The sequence below is a fragment of the Gopherus evgoodei genome, chromosome 8, assembly GCF_007399415.2.
Source record: "Gopherus evgoodei ecotype Sinaloan lineage chromosome 8, rGopEvg1_v1.p, whole genome shotgun sequence".
In the NCBI taxonomy this organism is placed as follows: Eukaryota; Metazoa; Chordata; order Testudines; family Testudinidae; genus Gopherus; species Gopherus evgoodei.
This window is the reverse complement of record NC_044329.1, coordinates 20,377,395-20,401,082: the sequence shown is the minus strand read 5'-3', so window position 1 is coordinate 20,401,082 and position 23,688 is coordinate 20,377,395. Positions and strand designations below refer to the sequence as shown.

The window sequence follows — 23,688 nt, the reverse complement described above, 5'->3', positions numbered from 1 at the left end:
CAGTTTAAGGATTTAGTTCTAACTTGATTTTTTATTAAATGTATCATTTTAGATACATAAGCACATTTTAAAAAATAGTCTATGTGTTAAAAGATCTGTGTCTGCATGAAGTGACTAAAGAACTGTTTATTTGATAGCTATAACATGATGACAGCCACTTCAGGTGCATTCGCTTATTTGAAGGGAAGACAGCTCTTGTAAAGAATGGGTCATTATGCTAGTTCATGGAACCACCTCAGTTCACTCCATTATTCATGGATCCTTGAGTGAATGTTGTAGAACAATAAGCATGATGCACTATGAATATTGTAGGTAGCATCTACAGCAGGGGTTGGCAACCTCTGGCACACACAGCTAGCCAGGGTAAGCACCCTGGCAGACTGGGCCAGCTTGTTTACCTGCAGCGTTTGCTCACCCCTCACCTGCGCCGCTTCTCGCCTCCCCCATTAGCCTGGGACGGCGATTGCGGCTCCCACTGTTTACCTGTTATAAGACTGCAGTGCAGGTCTGGAGATTGGAGCAAAGCATAGGAGAAGATGGGGAAGCAAGGGAGCTTCTATAATGGTGCAGGGCATGGTTGAGCTGATGTGTGCGTAGGGAGTAAAAAAGGGAGCTCCTGTCATGACCTAGAAGGCCCTTTTTCCAATTCCATGACTGTAGAACTGGTCTGATTTGATCCTCTGCTTAAATCTTTTCTTTCTGTTAATTTCTATTTTCTTTAAAGCCTGTGTTCCTTTCTTTGCATTGCTTTATTTCTCCTTGTAAGAAATAAGATTTTGAAGTTTATTTTGGTTAACCCAGGAAAAGCTGCTTGCACTTGACTCCTGCGCATGGAAAAGAGTGTCTGAATTCAGCTTCTGTGAAATGACTTTGAACAGTGCATGTACTGCAGGCAATAGAGCAATGCTGCAGGGGAAAAGAAAGCAGTGGAATTCTGGATTAGCCTAAGCCCCGAATGGTGGAATTTATTGTAACGCTGGGACTCAAAGATGTGTGGATTATAAAACTTCCAACTTCTGGATGCCCAACTCAGGAGGAAAGCCACAAAAATGTGGCTCAAACACTTGGCATCCAAATAAATAATTTCTCAAGTCTACTCTTGCCAGGAGAGTCAGCTGGAGAAAGTTAATTAATGTAACCCACTTGGTATCACTCTGATACTCCTGGCTAAGTGGTGACCACAGCGTGACCCACCCATGCTCAATATGGCCCGTTACACTGCAGGGCATAGCAGCTGAGCCAACATTGCAGCTGAGCATGCCAGCACCTGCTCTCATTTTTGTCACTGTTGTAGTCCTGTTAACACCTCCCTTCCCCCCATGCAACCCAGTGACCTTCCTTTGGCTGAAGGGAGCTGGATAGGATTCTTTCAGAGCTCATAAATGACCCTTCTAGACTGGGGCATCTTTTGCTTTCTGCACTTTATTCATGAGGGACGTGTGGTAATTCCTTTAACAGGGAGCCAGTGGTTAGGGTTTCAGGCAACACTTGATAGTCTGTTTGGCTGGGGCTGATAACTGCAAAGCCTGTTGAAACTGGTACACAGTAATACAATCCTTTGACAAGTTTATTCCTTTATCAGGGTTGTATAACTGGGTTTCATTGTTCAATTTTATTATCTGCTTCTCATTCTGGAGCCATAAGCTGGCACTGAATGGCATTGTAATTGAAGCTGCCAACCCAGCTTACAGGGACATGTACATTTAAAGATGATTGCACAGGGCTTGGGACAGCCAAAAGGATTAAGCCTTTAAATCTGCTGGGTCCAGAACTATTTAATGATGTAAACATATACTGGGTCCCACCAATGGATATTAGCAAAGATACATACGCACCAGTATGTGAGGCATAGTACTGTACATATTTCTATAACATCTTCCTTCTGAGGATGCCAAGGTGCTTCAAATACTAATGTATGAAGTGTCCCAGTACCCCTGGCAAGTACAATGGTATTATTTACCCCATTTTACAGATGGCAAACAGACACAGAGCAGTGAAGTAACCTGGTCAAGGTCTCAAGAAATTTGGCCAGCGCTAATAATACAGTAGAACCAAGTTCTCCTTAGCCTCACCTCAGACCAAATGGCAATTCTAATTCTCATAGTCTTGTCCCTGCATTTGCAGGATTCCCAAATGAGACATATGGAAGAAGAACAGGATACTGGAATAGAGATGTGCTGACTGGCTCTGAGAGAATTCAGCCTTTAGCTTTGCAGGGTTAGATACAAAGCTTAGAGTAGGGCTACTCAAGAGCTGGAAGATGTAATTACCAGCCTGCGTGGACATACCCGCACTACCACCAATCAAGCTAGCATGCTAACAACAGTAACAGAACCGCTGCAGCCACGTGAGGGGCAAGCTGCCAAAGTACATACCTAGGGTCTTGGACAGAATTGTATTCAGTCTGGCTAGTCCATCCCGCTGCATGAGCTGCTTCTCTTTTTTAGTTTCCTAGTTCAGAGCTAGTGTTGTGGGTATGCCGGCTCCAACTCCCGTGTAAATATACCCTTCAGCATGGTCTACACTTAAAACTTAGATTGACTTAGCTATGTCACTCTGGGGTGTGGAAAAAATCACCCCCTTGAGCACTGTAGTCAAGCCAATCTAATGCCCAAGGTAGATGCAGCTAGGTCGACGGAATAATTCTTCCATCAACCTAGCTACCACCACTCAGAGAGGAGGATTAACTGCAGCAATGGAAAAAAACCCTTTCCATCACTTCAGGAAGCCTCTACGCTATGGTGCTACAGCAACACAACTGCAGCGCTGTAACTGTGCTGTTGGAATGCCCAGGGTGTAGACATGACCTTAGTGTTCTCATCAGTTGCTCACCATTTTTCTTCCCACCAGCGGGGAAGGTTTTCTTGTTTCTTATTGTTTACTCAAGACAGTGAAAATCTTTTTTAAAGGTGAGCTGCAAAGCAAAATTGAAAGGTGAGTTAGGCCCAAATTCCCATGTTGAATGTCCTCACAAACCAGGCAACAGTGGGCATTCAGCACAGAAACATGTTTTAACTGGAAATGGGCCCAAGCTGCAATGTTTAGATCAGGATCCACATCTGAATTTTGTCAAAACGTGTTTGGACCAGGGTTTTGGTTTGGCCCATATAGAGCCTAGCTGGAACCAGCTATCAAGTGCACGGGTGTTCCGACCTGGGGACTTGTTCTGGACTTATTTCTAAGGTTCTTCTCCCTCTACTAAATCCTCTTGGTACCTCTTGGCTCACTGCAGGTATCCAGATACTATGGGTTGCAGCAGAATGCCTATTTGTTATAACTCCTCCTGGGCTAGCATGAGTCAATCAAAGTACCAGAAGGGTTTTAGGAAGGTGAGGATGAATTTAAAAAACATGAGTCCAAACTGCTTTATGCATAGACTGGTTAGCGGGACCATTCTACACAGCAGTCAGGACTTCTCAGTTTTATTTTCTCTGCTGTTCACCTTACGCAACTCCTTCTATCTATTGCTAGTAGCAGTTCTGTGGCTAGCCAAATCCCTTGAACCTAGAGAGCACTTTTCATCCAAAGGAGATAAGTATCATCATCATCACCACTGGTGAAGGGGCTTTCTGAGGTGTCCAACTGGACCAGAAGAGCCAGGAATAAAACCTCCTATCCCCTGGTTCCAAGGCTAGGGCTCTACTCACTGAGTCACACTGGCTCTCAGGGGCTTTAGAGCCCGTCTGACATTCCTGCATGGCAGAGCAACAAGGCTGACTTTTCCAAGAATGCAATTCAAGCTCCCTGCAATTTTTTTTATTGTTTTTATTAAATTGCAGCTGGTCTCTTGTGACTCGGCAGAAGCGAATACATGTGGCCAGGACAGGGGAAAGCTGAGAAGGCAGAAAATCTTTTAAGCCCCTTCACATTATTAATGTATCAGATGAAGAAATGCAGCAATTTCCTGAGACCTATTAAAGGCATTAACGTATTCATTGGAGAAAGCAAATTCAAGGTATCAAATGACTGCCCAAGAAACAGGAACATTATCAATCAGAACCTGAGAAGTTACTGTGGGAAGGAAAAGGACCATTTGATCCACTGAGGCTCATCCTCTTAATACACAGTCCAGCCCCACGAAAGCATCTAATTGCTTCTCGAATTACATCAGCATCTTAGATTCCTCAACCTTGCCAGGCAGTTCACTGCTGACGTTACTTGCTCTCTGAGCAAATTCAACAGCATGTCAGGTCTTTGGTAAAAGCCAGACAACACAATGGCTGACCCTAGATCAGCAGACCAGAAAATTATGGCACAGCTAGCTCCACTTCTGATTGTGAAACACAGAGAGGGGAATAGCGCAAAACTCATCACCTCTGAAATAAATGGGGGAAGATTTCCTTAACGTTAACTGTATTTACTGGCAGTGTAGCACTGAACCTATGTTTTGTCTGGCTTGCATTGGTTAATGGCAATGTAAACTGAATTATAAGTCATTTTACTGGGATGCACTAACTAGTCTCCATTTCAGATGGAAAGTGCTCCCTTTTTAATGTAAGTACTATCTCTTTGACGGGGAACTTAGGGGCCAGTTAAGAATATAGGACTTACCATGCCACTGGTCCATCAAGGCTGTAATCCTGTTTCCAACACTTGCCAAGGACAAATGCATAAATCAAAGGGCATTAATCCCCTGTAATGCACTGTATCATGGTGGGGATTCCTTATTAACTTTTCTAAGGGTTGTATCAGAGGCTTCATTTACCACTTCAAATATTCTGCTGAACCCTTTATGCTCTTCTAGGTGTTGCAGAACAGTTGTTTCTATTGTTTAGTTTTTCCTGCTACAGTAAGAAGCTGAACTACATTTAAAAAGTTTTATAAGTGAATGAGGCCTGATATAGACAAGCAAGGATGTACCCATTTAAGTAAATCAGTTTTAAAATAAATGTAGTTAAATTGATGCAAACCTTTGCTTTAATTAATTTAATTTGCATTTCAATTGCATGATTACATCTCTACATAGGGGTGTTACTAGGTCAATTTAAAATCAATTTGGTTAAACTAGTGCAACTTTGCTCATACAGAGAAGGCCTGAAAAAAATCACTTCTGAACATGCTCAAGGAGACAGACGCCAAGATTTTTGTAGCCTTAGGAAGGGAACTTTACCCACTCCAAACCCACCCTTAACTCACTAAGGCTGAGTTATCATGGCCTGGCACAGGGCCTGTAGCTGGGGCAGTTTACATGAGGATGACTGGGAAGGTCTCTGCTGAAAGCCCCTCCCTCCCATCATAGCCTTATGGTGCATGGTTCAGTTTATTATTTATTTAAACACTGACAGTGTGCTTGGTTTTCCATGAGACACAATCTCTAATTCAAGGAGTTTGTGGTCTAAAGCAAAAGATGCCACCAGTCAGACTCAAACCTACTGGGAAAAGCTAGCACATACTCATTTCTTCTTCGTCCTTGTTTTAATCCCATCAACTAGGGTCCATTCTACAAATTCTCTTCCTCTAAAGTTGCTCTATTCAATGCTATATCTTCTATCACACCACATGCCAACATGTTTTCCTTTGTGACATCATACCACTTCTTGGGTTGGCCTGTCTTTTTCCTTCAGTCTTGATCTGTGGGACACGCTTATCCACATTGTCTTGAACTGTGCTTTACATGACCAAACCTGCACTTCCTCATCTTTTGGTTTATGGGTGTTCCTTTGAGCATGTCTCTAGTTCGTGGGCTCAGAAGCACCATTTTATAGACTTTACCTTTTAAACTTACTGGTGTCTTTCTATCACCTTCTACACCACTTATCTCACTCATTTCAGCCAGGCATTTATTATCCTAGCTCTAATTTCATTCTTCATTTTCCCCATTTCCCTGGATTCTGGAACCCAAACATGTGACACCTTGTATTTCCTCTATTGTCCATTCATCTAGTTTCACAGATAATTCTTGAGTGTTTACATTATTGAAATTACATACCATATACTCCATTTTTCCTCTGATAATTCTGAGCCCATGTTCTCCAACCCCTCTCAATTTATCATGATTAAGGCTACAATTACGTCACAGAATCCGTGACTTCCATTGACCTCCATGACCTTTCTGCCCTGGGACTGGAGCTCACTGCCAGCCCCACCCTTGCAGCTCACAGCCCCCAACCTGGCAGGGGACCCCACCCAGCTGCCCAGCCACAGCCAGTGGCTGGAGGACACTGGAGCTACCAGCTGCCTGGGGCGAAGGGACCCCGCAGCAGCCCAGCCCCAGGGGCCGGGGGTGACCCCAGAGCTCCCACATACTGCATCAGTGGGGGGGACCCAGGAGCCCCAGCAGCAGTGGGTGCTGAACCCACCTACCCTTTTGTCAGGGATATTTTTAGTAAAAGTCATGGACAGGTCATGGGTTGCTGTGAATTTTTGTTTATTGTCCATGACCTGTCCATGACTTTTACTAAAAATACCTGTGACAAAAACTTAGCTTTAATCATGATCTTCTTCTAGACTGTCTTTCTCCTCACTGCATAGAATATCATCTGCTAAAAACATGCACCAAGGGACCTCCTTCTGTATCTTCTTTGTGAGGGTATCCAGAAGGAAGATAAACAACACTGGACTTAGTGCTGATCCCTGCTGCACTTCCAACTTTACCAGTAGTTCATCTGTTTTACTACCAGAAGTTCCGATTTGTCACTGAACAAGCCACACACAAAGCTCTGGTACCATTTTCTCCCTCATACACCACCAGATGCCTTTTCTAGGAACTAAGTCAAAGGCCTTTTTCAGATTAATGAGCACCTGGTGAGTATTTTTCCTTTTCTCTCTAAATTTTTCCACTAGCTGCCTCACTGCAAAAATAGCATCTATTATTGACCTTCCTGGCATGAAGCCATGATAGTTTTCACTAGTATCTACATCACTTCCTAGTCTATCAATGCCTCTCTCCCAAGCTTTCCTTGTATGACTCATCAGCTTTATACTTCTATAATTTGTGGAGTTGTCGGTGTCACCTTTTCCCTTGTGTATTGGCCCCGAGATGCTTTTCCTCCACAGGGTTGGGATTGAACTGAACAGGGATACTAGACCATGAATACCTTCTAATCTAAGCTTTTTCCATGCCTCACTAGGGATTCCATCTGGGCCAAGGGCCTTATTATTTTTCATTTCTTTTACAGCATTTGCCGCTTCATCTGGCACAGTACGTTCCACTACATCATTTCGGTGTTGCATTCCTTCTTGAGTTTTCTTCATTTAAGGCCATTCAGAATACCTTTTCCATCAATCCTCTACATGACCATCATCAGTCAACACCATATCAGTTTAATCTTTGATTAACCTCACTTCCTCCGTATCTTTGGTACTTCTGTCCCACAGTTTCACCACTCTGTAGGCTTCTTTTTCCCCATTCCTTTTGTTCAAAACGTCTTAAGTAAAGTTCCTTGAAGACCTTTGGCTTTCATTTTTGCATCCATATTACTGGCCAATTTCTTGTATTCCTCCAGGTCTCCTTTGCTTCTGTACCTAGCACATATTCACTTATTTCATCATTCAATTTATGGTTTTGAGTGGTGATCTTTTCAGTTTTTTAATAAGCTTATGTGACTGACTATTCACTTCATGGAAGGAGTGAGTTCTGAAAGATAAGCAGGGTATATTCCTCAGCAAGGTGCCTGCAGGCCTCCCTGAATACTGCTAGGGATTTGAACTTGGGGTTCTAGAATGCAACAGACAAGGATCACGTTTTGCTGCACTGTGACCTTTGGGGGGGAGGGGGGGAAGAGCAACACCTGAATTAATAGTTCAGGGAAGATCACCTCAGAGCCAGGGGATCTAGTGTAGGGGTACATTAGCCCTACCCACTTCCTGCTGTCAGCACAGAGGTGAGTGTGGTCAGAATGCAACTCTGGTATACCAGTCCAAAGACTGGTAGCTATTAGAGGCTGACCTAACTTAAGTCATATGATTTTAAGAGCATTATGATCACCTAGTCTGACCACCTGCAGAACATAACCCCTTAAACTTCAGTAATTTCTGCAGCAAGGCCCAGATCCTCAAAGATTTCAATGGGACTTAGGATCTAAATATCTTTTGAGGATCTGGACCCAAGCCTGTAACTTCTGTCTGAGCTATAGACTTAATCCTTTAGGAAGATATCTAGTCAAGACTTAAAAATTTCAGGTGCTGGTGCATCTATTATTATTCAGAGGTAAATTGTTCCAGTGGTTTATTACCTTAATTTAATGCAGCCCTCAGGTTGGTGTACTGTAGAGTGGTGGCAGAAGTCATGCACATGAGTGCAGTGCAAGTGGGAATCTTATGCCCAACTTTGCACAGCATGGAACTCAGGGTAGTGTCTTTTGGCCCCATCTACCTCATTAAGCCTTTCCCTGTGGTGTACAGCTGGCCCCAAGTTCCTGCCAAATATATACCTAAAGAATGAGGTGGTATTTTGCCCCTAGGGGCACCCACAAAACTAAAAAGTCAACTCATCAGGCACTTTTTGGGACCTCCTAAATATTAATGTGTTAAAAAAACCCTCAGTTTATCCTGCTACAGGCTCCACCAAGCAGCTGGCTCAGCAAGCCTCAGCCAGCAGGTATTTAATCTTTGGCTCCTATTTACACAGGTACTGATAAGAAGCCCATGCATTTCTACAAAGAAGGCTGCACATATGTGTGACCTCACCTCTTCTACATCTGAAAGGCTACCTAGTGACAAGCCATGTGATGGGAGAGGAAGAGTTCAGTTTTGCAAAAGCCTGAAGTAGTGCAGCATATGCAACAAGTGAAAGCACGTACATTCTTGCATGTCCTAGTGCTATGTTCACAACAATCAGAAGCCTTTCTGAAAGAGCCTAAGCCCATGTCCAGACTAACCCCGGCATCGGCGGGTTAAAAATCAATTGCTCGGGGATCGATATATCGCGTCTAGACTGGACGCGATGTATCGATCCCCGAGCGCGCTTACATCGATTCCGGAACTCCATCAGCACGAACGGAGTTCCGGAATCGACATGGAGACCGCGGACATCGATGCCGCGCCGTCTGGACGGGTGAGTACCTCGGTTTTAGAAATTCGACTTCAGCTACGTTATTCACGTAGCTGAAGTTGCGTATCTAAAATCGATTTTAATACCCTAGTCTGGACGTGGCCTCTGCTATTGTGTTTGGTGGCAATAATATCCCTGAAGCGTGGAAGGCTTGCGGTGGACACAAACCTCTATAAACAAAACAAAGTCCCTCCCTCTCCCCATCCTGTTTCCAGTAACTGTCAAACCGGTTTCACATCTCCTTTCTGAAAAGATGGACAAACAAGCTATCCTGTGAGGCTCTCTCAAATATACAGCCCCTTGTTTGCATAACAGGAAATGGACAAAAGATTGTATTGGTTTGGGGAATTAATTCTCCTCTCCTCTCCTCCCCGCCTGCTGGATCCCTCTAGATGAGGACTGAGGAACAGTCCCAGGGAGAAGCTTGTCCAGCTGTCACCCACCTGACATGGACAGATTTTGCTTTGGATAATTCAGCAGCTTTCCCCAGCTCACCATAAACAGGAAGCACACAGAGAACAGCACAGAACTCTAGTTTCTGTTATATATCAATGTATTCCCAGTGACTGACTCAGAACACCAAGTTTTCTACTGAATGTAGTTTTAAGTTAGATAAGGTCTTCTCCCTTCAAGCATCAAGCAGCTTATTTAATGGAGGGGGGAAAAAAGGTTTAGGGGCTGTTGCTTATGGAAGGAGGTAGCTGATGTCAGAAGCCCTAGATGAGCTAATTTTCCCCATCAAAACAAGGAGGAAACTAACCAGACTATTTAACAAGAGTATTAAAATGACTGACGGCACAAGTTTTCTCCATCACACAGAACTTAAGAACTCCTGCTCCAAACAGTATCCTAGTCTATGCCGTGCCAGACAAACTTCAACTCAAGTATTAAATTTCTTCCAGTTGTATAACAGCAGGATTTCACACATGCATTTGCTGCCCATAGAAAAGCTTTTTACACTAGACCTATTTCAGATATTCTGAATAGTTTTTTTTCCTGAAAAAGGAGTTCAGTTAGAGCCCAGCAGTTTTAACCACTCTTAATGAGCTGAGTGACTGAGTTTGAGAGGCAACCTTGTCAAATAGCTAGAGTACTGACTGGGGCTCAGAAGACCTGGATGTGAGTCCTAGTTTGGCTAATGAGCTGCTGTGTGACCTTGGGCAAATCACTTTGCGTCTTTCTCCTTGCAGTCACGGTCTGTGATGGGGCCCTGTTCAGTACCTCTGAGAGGTACCTGAAAACATTGGTTGAATGTAATGCCCCTACTTCTCAATTGTGGAAAACAGAATACTTCAACTTTTATGGCAGTGGGGATGCTAATAATGCAACAATTGTAAGACTTCAGATACTCAAACAGTGAAAAGCCTAAAAATGCACCAGAGCTGATGAACAACTCTGCAGCAAACTAAATATAGAAACAGCTTTTCATAAGATGACAATGAAACCTCTCTCATGCTCTCATTGGTAAGCCGTAGTCTCTAAAAAGGTGAAATATTTTGATTAAAATCTAACCAAACTTATAAACTAGACCCACTAGGTCTGCTTTCCTTCAGTGGAAATTCAGTGAATGTCTTCGCACTGCATAATACTATACAACAGAAAGAGATGCCTATGGAACACACAGGGTTAAAGATGGTTTTAACATGCTTTAGGGTTTTCTTGGTGAAAGTGCTTCATGTTTTGTACTCTACACAACCCAAGTATGGTCTGTAGTTTTTATTCCCAGCTGTTGTATTATGACTAAGATGGCAGCTCTGTTGTTCACAGTATGCCTAAGTCCTCAATTTCCCCATAGAGAAGTCAGTGACCCCAGCCCTGGAAAGTAGAGCCCTTTAAGCTTTAGTGTTCATCAATATTAAATGATTACTAAGCCAACACACAGGAAAAAGGTTTTTCCCTTTCCCCGCATCCATCAACAATAACAGGGCATTCTTTTCACATGCTGACAGCTCCTAACACAGAAAGAAGTGAGCGTTTACAGTGGCAGGAAGAGGTGAGCAGGAGTGTTCCTACTTCAAAAGTTACAGAAAGGAACCAGCTCCACTCAGGCTGTCATTTTCATGAGTGCTGACCACTCACTTCCTACTGGTTTCAGGTAACACTTCAACTGCTAAGCACTTGTGGGGGGTGGGGTGGGGTGGGGTGGAGAAATCAAGCTTCACCTGTATTTTTTTCATATTAAGACAACAACTTAAGTAGATCTTTGTCACCACCATTCATACTCTTTCCATAGCACCCAAATGCCTCTTCAACTCTGTGTTGAAAGCCTGGCTTTGACCACACTCAGAACTAGATCAGGGAATCTGAGGTCACTCACTCACTCATGCCTGTCACCACAATCGGGGTATGGGCCGCCAACCACAGATCTCCAGAGTCCTCTATCCTGGGCCATTCGCTCTAGCTGGTTCCAGGTATAGCCAATTTTTTTGCTATCAGCCTGAAGGTCACGTCGGCAGGTGTTTCTTGGACGGCCTCTTTTCCGCTTGCCTTGGGGATTCCACCGCAGTGCCTGTCTGGTGATGTTAGTTGGCTGCTGGTCAGTCTACATTTATTACCTATACAAGCATCTGTCCTGCCAGAGTGTGCCTGTGGAAGGGCCCCCTTTGGAATAGGAATAAGGGGGGAGAAGGGTTGTTTCGTAATAAAGGTGTATAGCTCCTGACTGGGGGTAAAGTTGTACAACAGAGGGCCCACATAAGTTTTCCCACCCCAGTAAGGGCTTGTAAAGGCCCAGGTCTAGAACATAGTTCAGATGTTCTGCCTTACGTTCGGGGAGGGCACAAGGTACCAAGTACTAATACAAACGAAGGACAATGCTTCCTGCAATAACCACAGAAGAGAAGTATTTGCAAAGTTTAGACTCTAGCACCAATTTCCTTTTTCACCCCAACTGAGTTTAAGTTTCCATTTTGGATAGGACACTGAACTGGTTGCGAGGAGTCCTATTCTCTGTGAGAGGCTCTGTAGGCCATTGTATTACAATTACATGCGCTATACAAAGCCCATCCACTCTGAAGAATTTGGACACCTGAAGTCTTCTAAAGTTCATTCACAGGCATTTTTTTTCTCTCAAACATGACCATGTTGTTCAGAAAATGAAAAGCTCCATTTCACAATTATTCAAGATGCATTTTTAGAGGTTGCCAACAGCACTAGTTTGATTCTCTGGTGAATTTTATCTTCAGAAGCCCCCCAGCTGGTGTGCAACACAACGAAGCACAGAAAGAGATTAAAAGAAACCTCAGGTTTCTCCCAGCAATTTGTAAGTGGCGTTTTACAGTAAGGAAAGGAATAACTCAGATCAAGATCTCCTTCAGTGTATCCCATTTCATGGTAGATTCTGGAATGTTATGTTGTAAATGGGAGAAATGATTGTTAGAAGTGTAGTCTAATGGTTAGAGCACGGTACTGGAGTAAAGACTCGGATTTCGATACAACTTCTCTGAGCAGGTTCCTAAAAAAAAATATGAAGTCACCAAAATAGGCTTTTTCAACTTTTTATTATAAAAGATCAAGACGTGCTAGCAGAATACTTAATCACATTCCCTACCTGATGGCCTTCCCAGAGACCTTCTGCCCTTTTAAGCATGAAAACTAGGTAGCTACTAACAGTCACATGAACAAAATTGTGGTTGAGAACTTTTTCAAGTTAAAACACAAGTATCAGATTTTTCACCCACTCATAGCCCCTGCTTCTAAAGTCTCCCTGGGAAATAAGAACTATGACTAAACTGGATATTATTCACATAGCTAAATTTAAACACTAGTTTCCAGAAATCTACTAGAAGTTGGTCTCCAAGTACTCCTGGATAACTGACACGGAAGAGTTCTTTCCAGTTGTTTTAAACCAGGAACATCCTCTTTTCAAGACAGGCACTGATATAGTCACAAATTCGATTTGGCATCCAATGCTCAATTCTTTATGCAGTAAACAAGCATGAAGTTATAAAACTTACTGACTGTCTCCCCTTTGATCCAAATCAAACTTTTTAAAGTAAATCTCATGATTGGCTGCCTTCCAGGAACTATACAAAAATTAAGTTCACAGGCCCACATACATCTTACATACTTTTCTTCCTCCTTAGCAAGTCATACTAATATCACATCCAAACCCTTTTCTTAGCTCCTCCATGCAAGAGAGATATTTGATACCCTCCACCCCACTGCATGATCAGCAAGGACATGTGCTTCTTTCTGGATTTCTATCAATAGCAAAACAAGCTTCGTGTTTAGCCTATCCGCTCTGGGTGCATGTGAATTCTACTAATGCTTTCCTCAGTTCTGGTATCATAATCAATCTTCATTAGCAGATTGTAGTCTCATGTCAAATGGAATAAATAGTCCATTGCCAGTCTAACCAAATTTGTATTTTGCAACTGCAGCTGTTTTTAGTACCAGGAACACACTGTAAAAGAAAAAAAGTTTACAGGATTCTATCTTTCAAAGTAAATGCAGTTGAATACAAAGTCATATCAAGTTAAACAGCAGCGCTTGGATAGTTCAAGATTAATAAATTCACACTTAAGCCAGAAACACGATAGGGTGCATTGGTGAGGCAGCGTACTACATACAGCTGAGCTAACCCAAGCTGGACAGTGGACATTAAGCTTGTGTGTCACAAGTTTAATCCATTCTTTTGTTGAATGATGGTGGCAGTAGCTTCCTGGATAACAGCAGTATTTAGAGAAATTGACCAATCTGAATTCATGATGAATACAGGAGATCATGTTATTTGTTGGCCCTTATGAATATAACATTTACTGTAGGACCAAGATAATTTTCTCTTTTGAAAAGCATTAGTAGAGAGCAATTAAAATCCATTTTAATTTCCTTCTGCATAATGCTGCTATGAATTTGCCTACGCTCCAAGTCTCAGAATGAAACTTTTTGCTCCAAAAAAGTACCTCAGCCACCTATAATGTGAGCTTTCAGAGGACCTGAACAGTCAGTTCAGACATGTTAAAAGGCAGGTCCTTTGACAGAGATGGGGTGAACAGTTGTGTGCGTTAAGATGCAGAAGTTTTTTGGTTTTGTTTTTTTCAATAGCCCTATGAAGAGCATCACTTGAAAGTTTTATTTTAATCCCTAAAGCCAGAGCAAACTCATATCCAACACAGAACTTCCTCAGTTTCTAGCTGGAAAAATATACAGACGCCCTCCTGGTTACGCAAACCCAGCTTACGCAAATCTGCACTTACGGAAAAAGTTCCATGAGCTAGAAATAGGAGGGTTTTTTTTTTGGCATAATGGTCGGGTATATGTTTCCGACTTACGCAAAATTTGAGTTATGCAAGGTGTTTGGGAACAGAACGCTTGCGTAAATTGGGGAGCATCTGTAAGTTGTTCAGCTGTAAATCAGTCCATGCTGTCAAGTTTTGAAGAAGCCATTATTCACGTCACAGAACACTAACCTGTGCATTAGTTTGCTAGTACTAGAAAAAGATTGTTATAGAAAAACTCAAACTTTGGTTTCTTCAGTGGAACCGATCATCTACAACTTTAATGCCAAATCTCCATAATTTGTCCTTAGCTCAATTTTTGGTTGTATTTCGGCACTTCTTAATTTTTAATCCACTTGAAATTTATTCACTCAGTCAAATTTTTGCAGTTGTCTCAACCTGCTTTTAAAGAACCAAAATTCTTTTGGATCACTGTTCCAAAACCAGACCTGAAAGCATAGTTGCTGGCCAGAGTGTTCCTCCCTAGTCCTTGATAATCATTTTGCATCATCCTTATCTCCGATTCTGATATGCTTTTAGCAGTCACTTAGTATAGCTGCTAGATGTTCTAGTAAAAAGCTGATGATCAGAAAGAAAACCTCTACTCCCTGTAAAGCCAGGTAGAATACCACAACCAGTTTTCCAGGGGTACAAGGCCTGCATTTCTGACTCTGAAGGTTTGTAAACTGTAGGACTACAGAACTGTCTCTGGTTATTTCCTCTAGTAATGTTATTGGTACCAAACCAGGCAGAATATCAGGGTCGTGGTCTGCTGGCCAATGTAGTTTATGTTACCTAATTTAATGCTGTGCAAGTGAATTAAGTGAGAGGGTTTGCTAACTAGGAGCAAGTGGGAAGGTGCAATGATACAAGACCTTACGAGGCATCTTGGGATGGAGCAGGAGGATCCTGATTCTCAGGCTCTGGTGGAAGAGCTGGCATAGTTTCCTCTTTCTTTTGCGCAGCCAGGAACTCATGAATCGCTTTCTCTATCTGCGGCCTGAAGATGTGGTTTAGTTTTGGATCCACCACCTGAGAAATAATTCTGTCCACTCCAGCTTCCAGCATCCCTGACCTTGGGCAAAGACAAAGGAGTCATTCAGCTACTCTGAGCAACTTCCCTTCTACCCTCACTGGGAACTCTCCAGAGCCCTCATGTCAGCTGCAATTAGCATTAATATGGTGAGAGCTGCAACCCACTTGGTAGCTCCTTCAGGAGGGAGGCATTCCAGTCACCACACAGAAACCAGAACATTTGCACCTATCAACTTTTCTATTCCCCCCTGCAGTGTTCACAACTGACATCTGGTCTCCCAGGTACTGAAATGAAATACTGGATGGGAGCCACTTTGGGAGTGCTCTTTCTGAAATGAGGTCAGAAGGAGCAAACAAAACATGCTTTGGCACAAACAAGGGAAACAGAACGTATGAGGAGGACAGAAGGTGAGAGGTTGATTTTTTTTTCTTGGGCTAACACTCCAAATTGAGAAGAGGCCTTCACCCCAGTGTCGTTACCATCACCTGCTCCTTGCAACAGCCGGTAGGGAGTACCTATGCAGGTACTTTTGTAAGAAAAAAACATACAAATGCACACAGCACCAAAATACAGAGTTTTTTGGAACTGAGGGCTGGTAACTGAAGTGACTTATTGCTTTAGCGGCTGTGTCAGAATCTTGGACTGTTGGACACGGGCAGTCTGGCGGGTTTAAGTCATGTCTGCAAGAGACCAGGGGAGGGGAAAACGGAGACATTGCCTAGCATTTGGAAAACCAGCCACCAGACTAACACGGCAGTGAATGTTCATGAGAGAATATTCATGTTCATGACGACATCCACTGCTTTTTCAGGTCATGGGGACATCAAATAAAGTCTAATATAGTTAGATGAATGTTTGTACTTGTATCCAATGATGGATGGGTACACGTAGACATCTTGGCACATTTCAACTCTATCTTATTCTTGCAGCCTTCACAGTAACTTAAGTGAGTACTCTAAACCAGTGCTTCTCAGTGGTGGTCCGTGGACCGGTGCCGTTCTGTGAGCCATCGACTGCCGGTCTGTGGCGAGTTTCCTCATAAGAGCGTCAAATAGGATAATAATATGGCACCGGTCCCTGGCACATTGGGAAAAAAAATTGCCAGTCCTCCACATCAGATAGCTTGAGAAGCACTGCTCTAAACCCTTAATCCTTGTGTAGTCATTGCCTATACTAGTAGTTCATCTAACTGTGTTTAAAAGGGAGCAAAGCTTCCTGGTGTGTAACACAGTACAAATGCCATTTTACTCTAGTGAAAAGAATAGTAAGGCTTACTCTAGTACTCAGGGCTGGCTTTATGAACTGCGTGGCCCAATTCAATAACCCGGCGGCGGTCCGGGCTTTGGCGGCACCAAAGGACCCCTGCTGCCAAAATGCCGCTGAATAAAAAATTAAAAAGGCGCCTAAGGTGCGGGGCCCTCTTAGGTGTGGGGCCTAAAGCTGGCCTTGCTAGTACTATTAAGCCATTACTGTCAGTTTCTGATTGTTGGCCACACTTGTTGCTGTATTTTGCACTGTCATAAACAGATAGCTATGGGTTAATGTCTCTTTCACCTATAAAAGGGTTAACAAACAGTGACCTGAAACACCTGACCAGAGGACCAATCAGGAGACAAAATACTTTCAAAACTGGGTGGAGGGAAGTTTGGGTGCGAGTTCTTTGTTCTCTCAGAGGGTCTGAGAGAGACCAGACATTACTACAGGCTCTCTAAGTTTCTTTTCATAGAGTAAGTAAAACAGGCGGTTTAGACTTTTTAATTGTTTTAACTCTATTTGCAATTGTGGATCTGGCTGGTTAACTTTATATGTGTAGTTGCTGGGAATATTTTGATTTGTATTGGTACTGGTGGGAAAGTCTCCTTCTGGTGTCTGTAAGCTATAAGACCCTGTAATATTTACATCTTGAAGTTACAGAGATAATTCTTTACTTTTTCCTCTCTTTTATTAAAAGATTTCTTTTTAGACCTGATTGATTGTTTCCCTTGTTTTATCCCAGGGGATTGGGATAACTCACCAGGACGGGTGGGAGAAGATAGGGAGTGATAAAATCTCTCTGTTTTCCTTGAATCTGTTTGCCTCTTTGAGGAAGGGAAGGGAGATACATCACCATACAGAGAAGTAAGAGGTTAGATCAGTATCTCAGAATAGCCCAGGGAGGGAAATTCTGGGAGGGAGGGAAGTGGGGGAATGGTTTATTTCTCCTTGTTTTAAGAACCCAAGGGATCTGGGTTCTTGGGGTCCCCAGGGAAGGTGGGGAGGTCAGAGTGCCCCAAAACACTATATTTTTGGGTGGTGGCAGCCTATCAAATCTAAGCTGGTAATTAAGCTTAGGGAAATTCATGCTAGTATCTCATTATCTGGACTCTAAGGTTCAGATTTGGGAAAGATTGCTAGGACATGGTGTGCAGCATGTGGGAAAGATAAGAATCCAAAAGCCAGTAAAATTAAGTTTCTTTCCTCTGCTAGCTGCTTGTAAGCAGAGAGAAGGGGTTTGTTTTTTGTTTTTAAACTGCAGCTAGAGAATTTTTTTCTTGCTCTGTCTAGCTGTGCATAGGGAGGGCTATAAAGATTTAACGAGGGTCGTTTTGTTTAACAAAGCAGCCGTAAGTGGTCAGCAATGCACTCCAGCCAGAACATATTGTAAATGAAAGACAGGTTTCTTTTGCTTTTTAACTCTTTCAGGAGAGGCTAGGAAGTTAAAGGACTCTGTTGCTAAGCAACCCCAGGAAGCCAACAGAGAACCTGCTATTCAGGCAGTAAACACCAGAGGGCACCCCAACACAAGAAAACAGGAACCATAACTTCCAAGGCAAAAAGGGATGCAGAGAAACAAATCAATGAAGCAGACCACAGGCGACAAATGGAAAAAAGAGAAAAGAGGTGGAGCTGAAAGAAAGGAAGAAAACATCAAATGGCAGCCTACAAAGAGAGAAAGCAGCCAAAGATGCAGCCCACCAACGAGAGAGGGAGAAACACCAACAAGAAATGGAAAAAACAAAACAGAGTGAAGAGAGGGAAAAAGAGAGAAAGCATAAAATGGACTTGGCGCGGGCCAGGCAACAAGCCCTTTCAAGCAATACTGTAAATGCAACAATCAGTACATCTAGTTAACTTCTACCCTGAGATCAGGGTAATTAGGGCAATCCTCACTGATTAGGCCAAGCAGTTTGTATGTGAATAGACATCTGCAGTTTCTGCTACTTGCACTGAAATTTCTAATCTTGCTTCCTGCAAGACACTTACTGCTATATGTTTAGTTATTTTCCTTTTGAAGTTAAAAGCCCCTGTCTCCAGTTCCGATTCTTCCCTACTCATGCCCTTGTCCTACTACCTATTTCCACCTCCACGAGGTGCTACCTAGGCATCAGTTTCAGGAGAAATCCACAGCTTCAAGCTTTTTCCCCAGACTACGTGTGCATGTTTCTATGAAACTGAACATGGCCTCTCTGAACACTGGAGTTTATTCAACAAGTTTGACAGTAGCACAAGTTACAGAGTAAACTGGAGTAGCAGTAGGAGTTAGTAAGCCTAGTACTCCATGGACGTGTTTGTTTTGTTTGCATTTAACACACAAAAAACAAAAGGAAAAACACCTGACACCAAAAACCCCTATGGCTTTAATGTCCTGTCTACTTGTGCCAACAGTGCCATCTGCTGGATGGAATCAGAGGAGCCTGAATTTGATTACTGCCCACTAGTGGCTGGAGGTTTTTGCAAAAAACAGAAGAGACCTAATAGAGATCCTTCTTCTGCTTAAGTGGTAAATGCCTGTTTTTGAAGCAGAAGACCACAAGTTCGGTTCCAAACCTCATATGCAGCTTAGTTAGCAACCATGGTGTTAACTGTATGATGCAATGCTTTGATAGAGAATGCTACACTTCAACAGCATATTCAATACTTCAACGGATGTGCCCTGTATTATCCTACTCTGGGAAACTGCCTATTCATCCTCAAGGAACACTGCTGTGATGTGAGTTTAACTCAAACTGCATTCACCTGCTATAGTGAAATCTGGGAGGGCACAAATGACAAAGCAGGAATTCAACCCTTAAAACTGTCCAAATGCACTTAGCCTTTTAGGGCAATGATATGTGACTATTACAGTTTTCATCTATCAAAAAACATTCCTATCAATTTACAGAATGCTGCTTACTTACGAATCACCACTCTGTCTCAGACCATTTCGTAACTGGTTTTGTTCATTGTTGGGTTCCACTCCTGTTTGTCCAGATGGGTAGATACAAAGTTGTCCACTTTCTGCCTCGATTTTGGTAGGCTGGCTTAAAAAAAAAATCCGGCTTAACTAAAAGATCTTGAAACAATTCCCTGCAAGAATCCTTCATAATACATCTTGTGTGGTCTATTACTGTTTTGTTTATTGTCTTTTCTCCTTTTATAGAGACAAGGTTGGTGAGGTAGTATCTTTTATTGGACTAACTTCTGTTGGTGAGAGAGACAAGCTTTTCAAGCTACACAGAGCTTTTCTTCAGGTCCTGGAAAGTACTCAGGGCTTGGCTACACTCGAAACTCCCAAAACGCTGCTGCGGCAGCACTTTGAAGTGCGAGTTGTAGGTCGCAGCGCCAGCACTGGGAGAGAGCTTCTCCCAGCGCTGCAGGTACTCCACCTCCCCGAGGGGATTAGTTTTACAGCACTGGGAGCCGCACTCCCAGTGGGGCACTGTCTACACTGGTGCTTTACAGCACTGTAACTTGCTGCGCTCATGAGGGTATTTTTTCACACCCCTGAGCAAGAAAGTTGTAGCGCTGTAAAGTGCTAGTGTAGTCAAGGCCTCAGTGTCACAGCTAAATACAATGTAGCACAGATGGTTTAGTATAAGTAAACACACACTGTAAGGGACCATTCAAGGTGAAGTGGCCTGTTCACACCTCTACAGTCAAGGACAAAAAAGAGGCGTTAATAGATAGATTGTTGTAATAAGCCATAAATTCTGTGTCTTCATTAAGAAGATGATTTTTAGTGTCTAGCAAACTTATGAATTTAAGCTCACAGGCTTGTCTTTGAAGGTGTCGGGCAGGTTGCCTTTACTGTATTTTTTTCTGAACAAAAGTAAGTTTATTTTACTCAAGAATACAAAATGGTGATTGCAAAGAGCAGTTTCTAGATGGTACTATCAATACACTATAATTGCAACAGCTGTACACCTGTTTTGCTACTGTCTGCTTCCGAGTCACTGAATGGAATGCAGATTGCCTGCGCATGCAAGGGTTAGATTTAAGCAGATTTCTTGTATGATTTCCAACCAGCATAAAATTCCTACTAGACATTTTAACCAAATAAAATGAACACTAGTATAAAGAAAGAGATGTGCTTGCTGTAACACTACCCTGGAACATGAGAGCGGGAAAGTGGGTGGGTGAGGGTGTGGCTGTGTTAAATGCTCTGTAATTTTACCTTTTCCGTCCTCAGACATTAGAAGATGGTCATGTTATTGTGTAGGGAAAACGCCAGTTACTAGTGTGGTGCAAGGAGAGGGCAAAAAGGTGGCAAAATGTCTTATAACAAGACAAGAATCACCATAACAAAAGACAGCATCAAAAATTACAATTTTCAGAGTAGCAGCCAGATCGAATTCCATTTACACTTGTTGTGACTGAAAGCTGTTCTGATCAGATAAGTGGCTGTTCCACAGTCTAATGCAGAATGTTGTGGTGGTTTCAGACCAGGAGCAGATAGGTTATCAATACTGATGCTCTTGGTGGAATTAGATGGGAAATGAAAACCTCTATTCAAGACTTTCCCACTCCAAGCTTGGTCCCTCTGGATCAAGAAAGCTTGCACTGTTGCTGTACTTGTTCTGTCAGCTTTAAATTCTATTCTCCCTTTAAGAGCGTTAATTCTAGTACACTTTTTAATAAGTAGAAAAGGGATCTGTGTTCTTAAATAGGATACCTTAGGCAGTACATTTGTCAGGAAGGCTACAACTTAACATTTCAGCAAGAAGAATAGTAGCAATTGCCAAATAAACAAATGACATAATTGCTAAAGTAGATACACCTCTATCCCGATATAATGAGACCTGATATAATACGGGTTCGCATATAGCACGGTAACCCCGAGGCTTGGGCGGCACTTTATAGGGCCCAGGGCACTGGCTGCTGTGGGGAGCCCCAGGCCCTATAAATCACTGCTGGAGCCCTGCCACTACTACCCCAGAGCTGTGGCAGTCAGGCTCGGCTGGCAATTTAAAGGCCCTGGGCTCACCACAGCAGCCAGAGCCCGGGGCTCTTTAAATCACTGCTGGAGCCCTGCCGCCACTACCCCAGGGCTGCAGCAGCGGGGCTCGGCCGGCGATTTAAAGGGCCCAGGGTCCCCGCAGCGGCTGGAGACCAGAGCTCTTTAAATCACTGCTGGAACCCTGCCGCCACTACCCAGATATAACGGGGTTTCACTTATAACACGGTAGGATTTTTGGCTCCCAAGGACCGTGTTATATCAGGGTAGAGGTGTAGTTGGTTTACAACGCTTTAAAGATATTGTTCATTTTAAGCAGCACTTTACGTTAAAAAATCCTGAATTGTTTTACAAGCTATGCACATTCAGGAGTCACTTCCCCACTGGCAAAGTGCAGCTGCCTATAAGGTGGAACAAGACAGTTGTTTAGAAATGCTGCAATGATTTAGGACAGGAAGGGAAGCCACATTCTGTGGAAGCGTCAGGCAAAGCTTAGGAAGGCAGAAGTTATCAATCACCCTGTGAGGTTGATAAGACAGTGGGGATTGCACCCAGTTCCTGCAAGAGGACTTTGACTGATGGAAGTCCTGACCAGTGGCAGTTTTCATCGAAGTGAAGACCAGCCCTGCAGCTTGGTGTTTCCCTACTCCTGTACCACAGTCAGAAATGACTTAGAGAATAGTGGCTTTTACTGAATTACCAATATTGCTTTCTATGCTCTATCAGGAAGGCCCTGGCCACAGAAATTGGAAAGGCATATGCAGGGGTCAGAAAAACACAAAAGGGCTGAAACCTTGTGCCCTCACAGGATAGGACAAAGGTACAATAATTGAAAACTGAAAAGCCACATATTCTCCTCTGTATCATCTTTCTGGACTCCATGAACCACTCATATTTATAGTTTAGGTCACTCTTCTTGGCTGCAGCAGCTGGGGCCCACAGGACCATGTCTGCAGCCACCAAGACACGAGAATGCCCACAAATCCAGAGGCAAGGCAGGCCTGTGCCCTGGTTAGTGCTGTGCATGCTTCCTCCTCCCACAAATGGAACCAGGTTAGAGATGGAACCAGGCTCCCCAAAATAAAAAGTGAGAACCTATAATGAAGTGGGTGGCTGAAGCAGAACCCCTTTCAGGATGGCATCTGGAAACTAGGGGACAGGGTCAGACAAGAGACCGGAACTTGGGGATTGCTGTTGAGAGAGGAAGGTGAGGAGATACACAGTTCCTGCTACCCATGTCAGCAAGCAGCCCAGGCCAAAGCTGGGGCAATCAAGTATGAGACCAGGGGTCTTGGGAGGGAGAGCCCCTACCATCCTGTTGCCCATGTTAGCAAGGCAGTCCCAGCAGAGCCGCTGGAGCTTGAGCAAGGGCCAGACCTAATCTCCCGGTTGCGACAGAGGCTTAGCAGGGTCAGGGCGCCCAGGTGACTAGGTTCCGAGAAGAAGGAGGATACCCGGCTGAGCTTGGCCCGGTGCTCCCTTGGTGCCAGAGTAGGGGAGAACCAGACCCAGTGCCCAGGTGTCCCCCGTCGGAAGACCCCTCCCCGGTAAGCAGCCGGGGCGATGCGCTGGGGGGGCCGGGCCCCTGCCAGCGGTACCTTGGTGTCCACGTCGGCCAGGCAGTCCCGGCGGAACCGTCGAAGAGGCCGCGGCTCTTGAGCTGCTCCACGATGAGCGCGATGAGCTGCGCGTCCCCGGGAGGGCAGCGAGGCCGGGTCGGTGGCGCCAGGCCCCGCCCCAGCAGCCGCGCCCCCCAGACCCCGCCGCGCCCCCAGCTCCGGTGACGCCGCCTCCCCCGCCTGGGGCAGCTCCGCCGGCGCCGCCGCTCTCCGACATGCCCCACACCTGGTACCCGGCGCATGCCGGGACCCCCGCAGCCGCCGCTCCCAGCGCCACCGGCACAGCTGCCAGTCGCCGACGGCGCGCCACGTTCTGCGTAGATCCGTTCCACTGCATTGTGGAAAGGAAGTCCTTCCACAGGCGCGCCTCTTATAGGACTTGAGCCATGAGCTGCGTAAAGAAACTACGACTCCCAGCGTGCACCGCGGCGCTAGCCCGGAATGCCGTGGGCTTGCAGGCTGGGCACTGCATCTGGGAATTGTCGTTTTTTTATGACTCCATGTGCGCGGGGGGTTCATCAGCTCCCGGCTCCTGCCTGCGCCCGCGGGGGGAAGGGAAGGGCCCGCGTGCGCGGGCCGGGCTCAGCTCCGAGGAGCTGCCTGGGTTCTGCTCCTGGAGACCCGGCTCA

At 44.3% G+C, this 23,688-nt stretch overlaps 1 protein-coding gene across 1 annotated transcript; it reads right to left on the bottom strand.

Annotated features, from left to right (window-relative positions):
- Positions 1 to 12,475: 12,475 nt before the first annotated feature.
- Positions 12,476 to 23,332, bottom strand: BOD1 (biorientation of chromosomes in cell division 1). Its single transcript, XM_030573176.1, is given in 9 exon segments — positions 12,476 to 13,397; positions 15,092 to 15,286; positions 19,405 to 19,444; positions 19,447 to 19,512; positions 19,515 to 19,527; positions 23,039 to 23,076; positions 23,079 to 23,142; positions 23,144 to 23,194; positions 23,196 to 23,332. Coding segments are annotated over 9 exon segments (600 nt in total). The 5' UTR covers positions 23,277 to 23,332; the 3' UTR covers positions 12,476 to 13,345.
- Between the last annotated feature and the right edge of the window lie 356 nt (positions 23,333 to 23,688).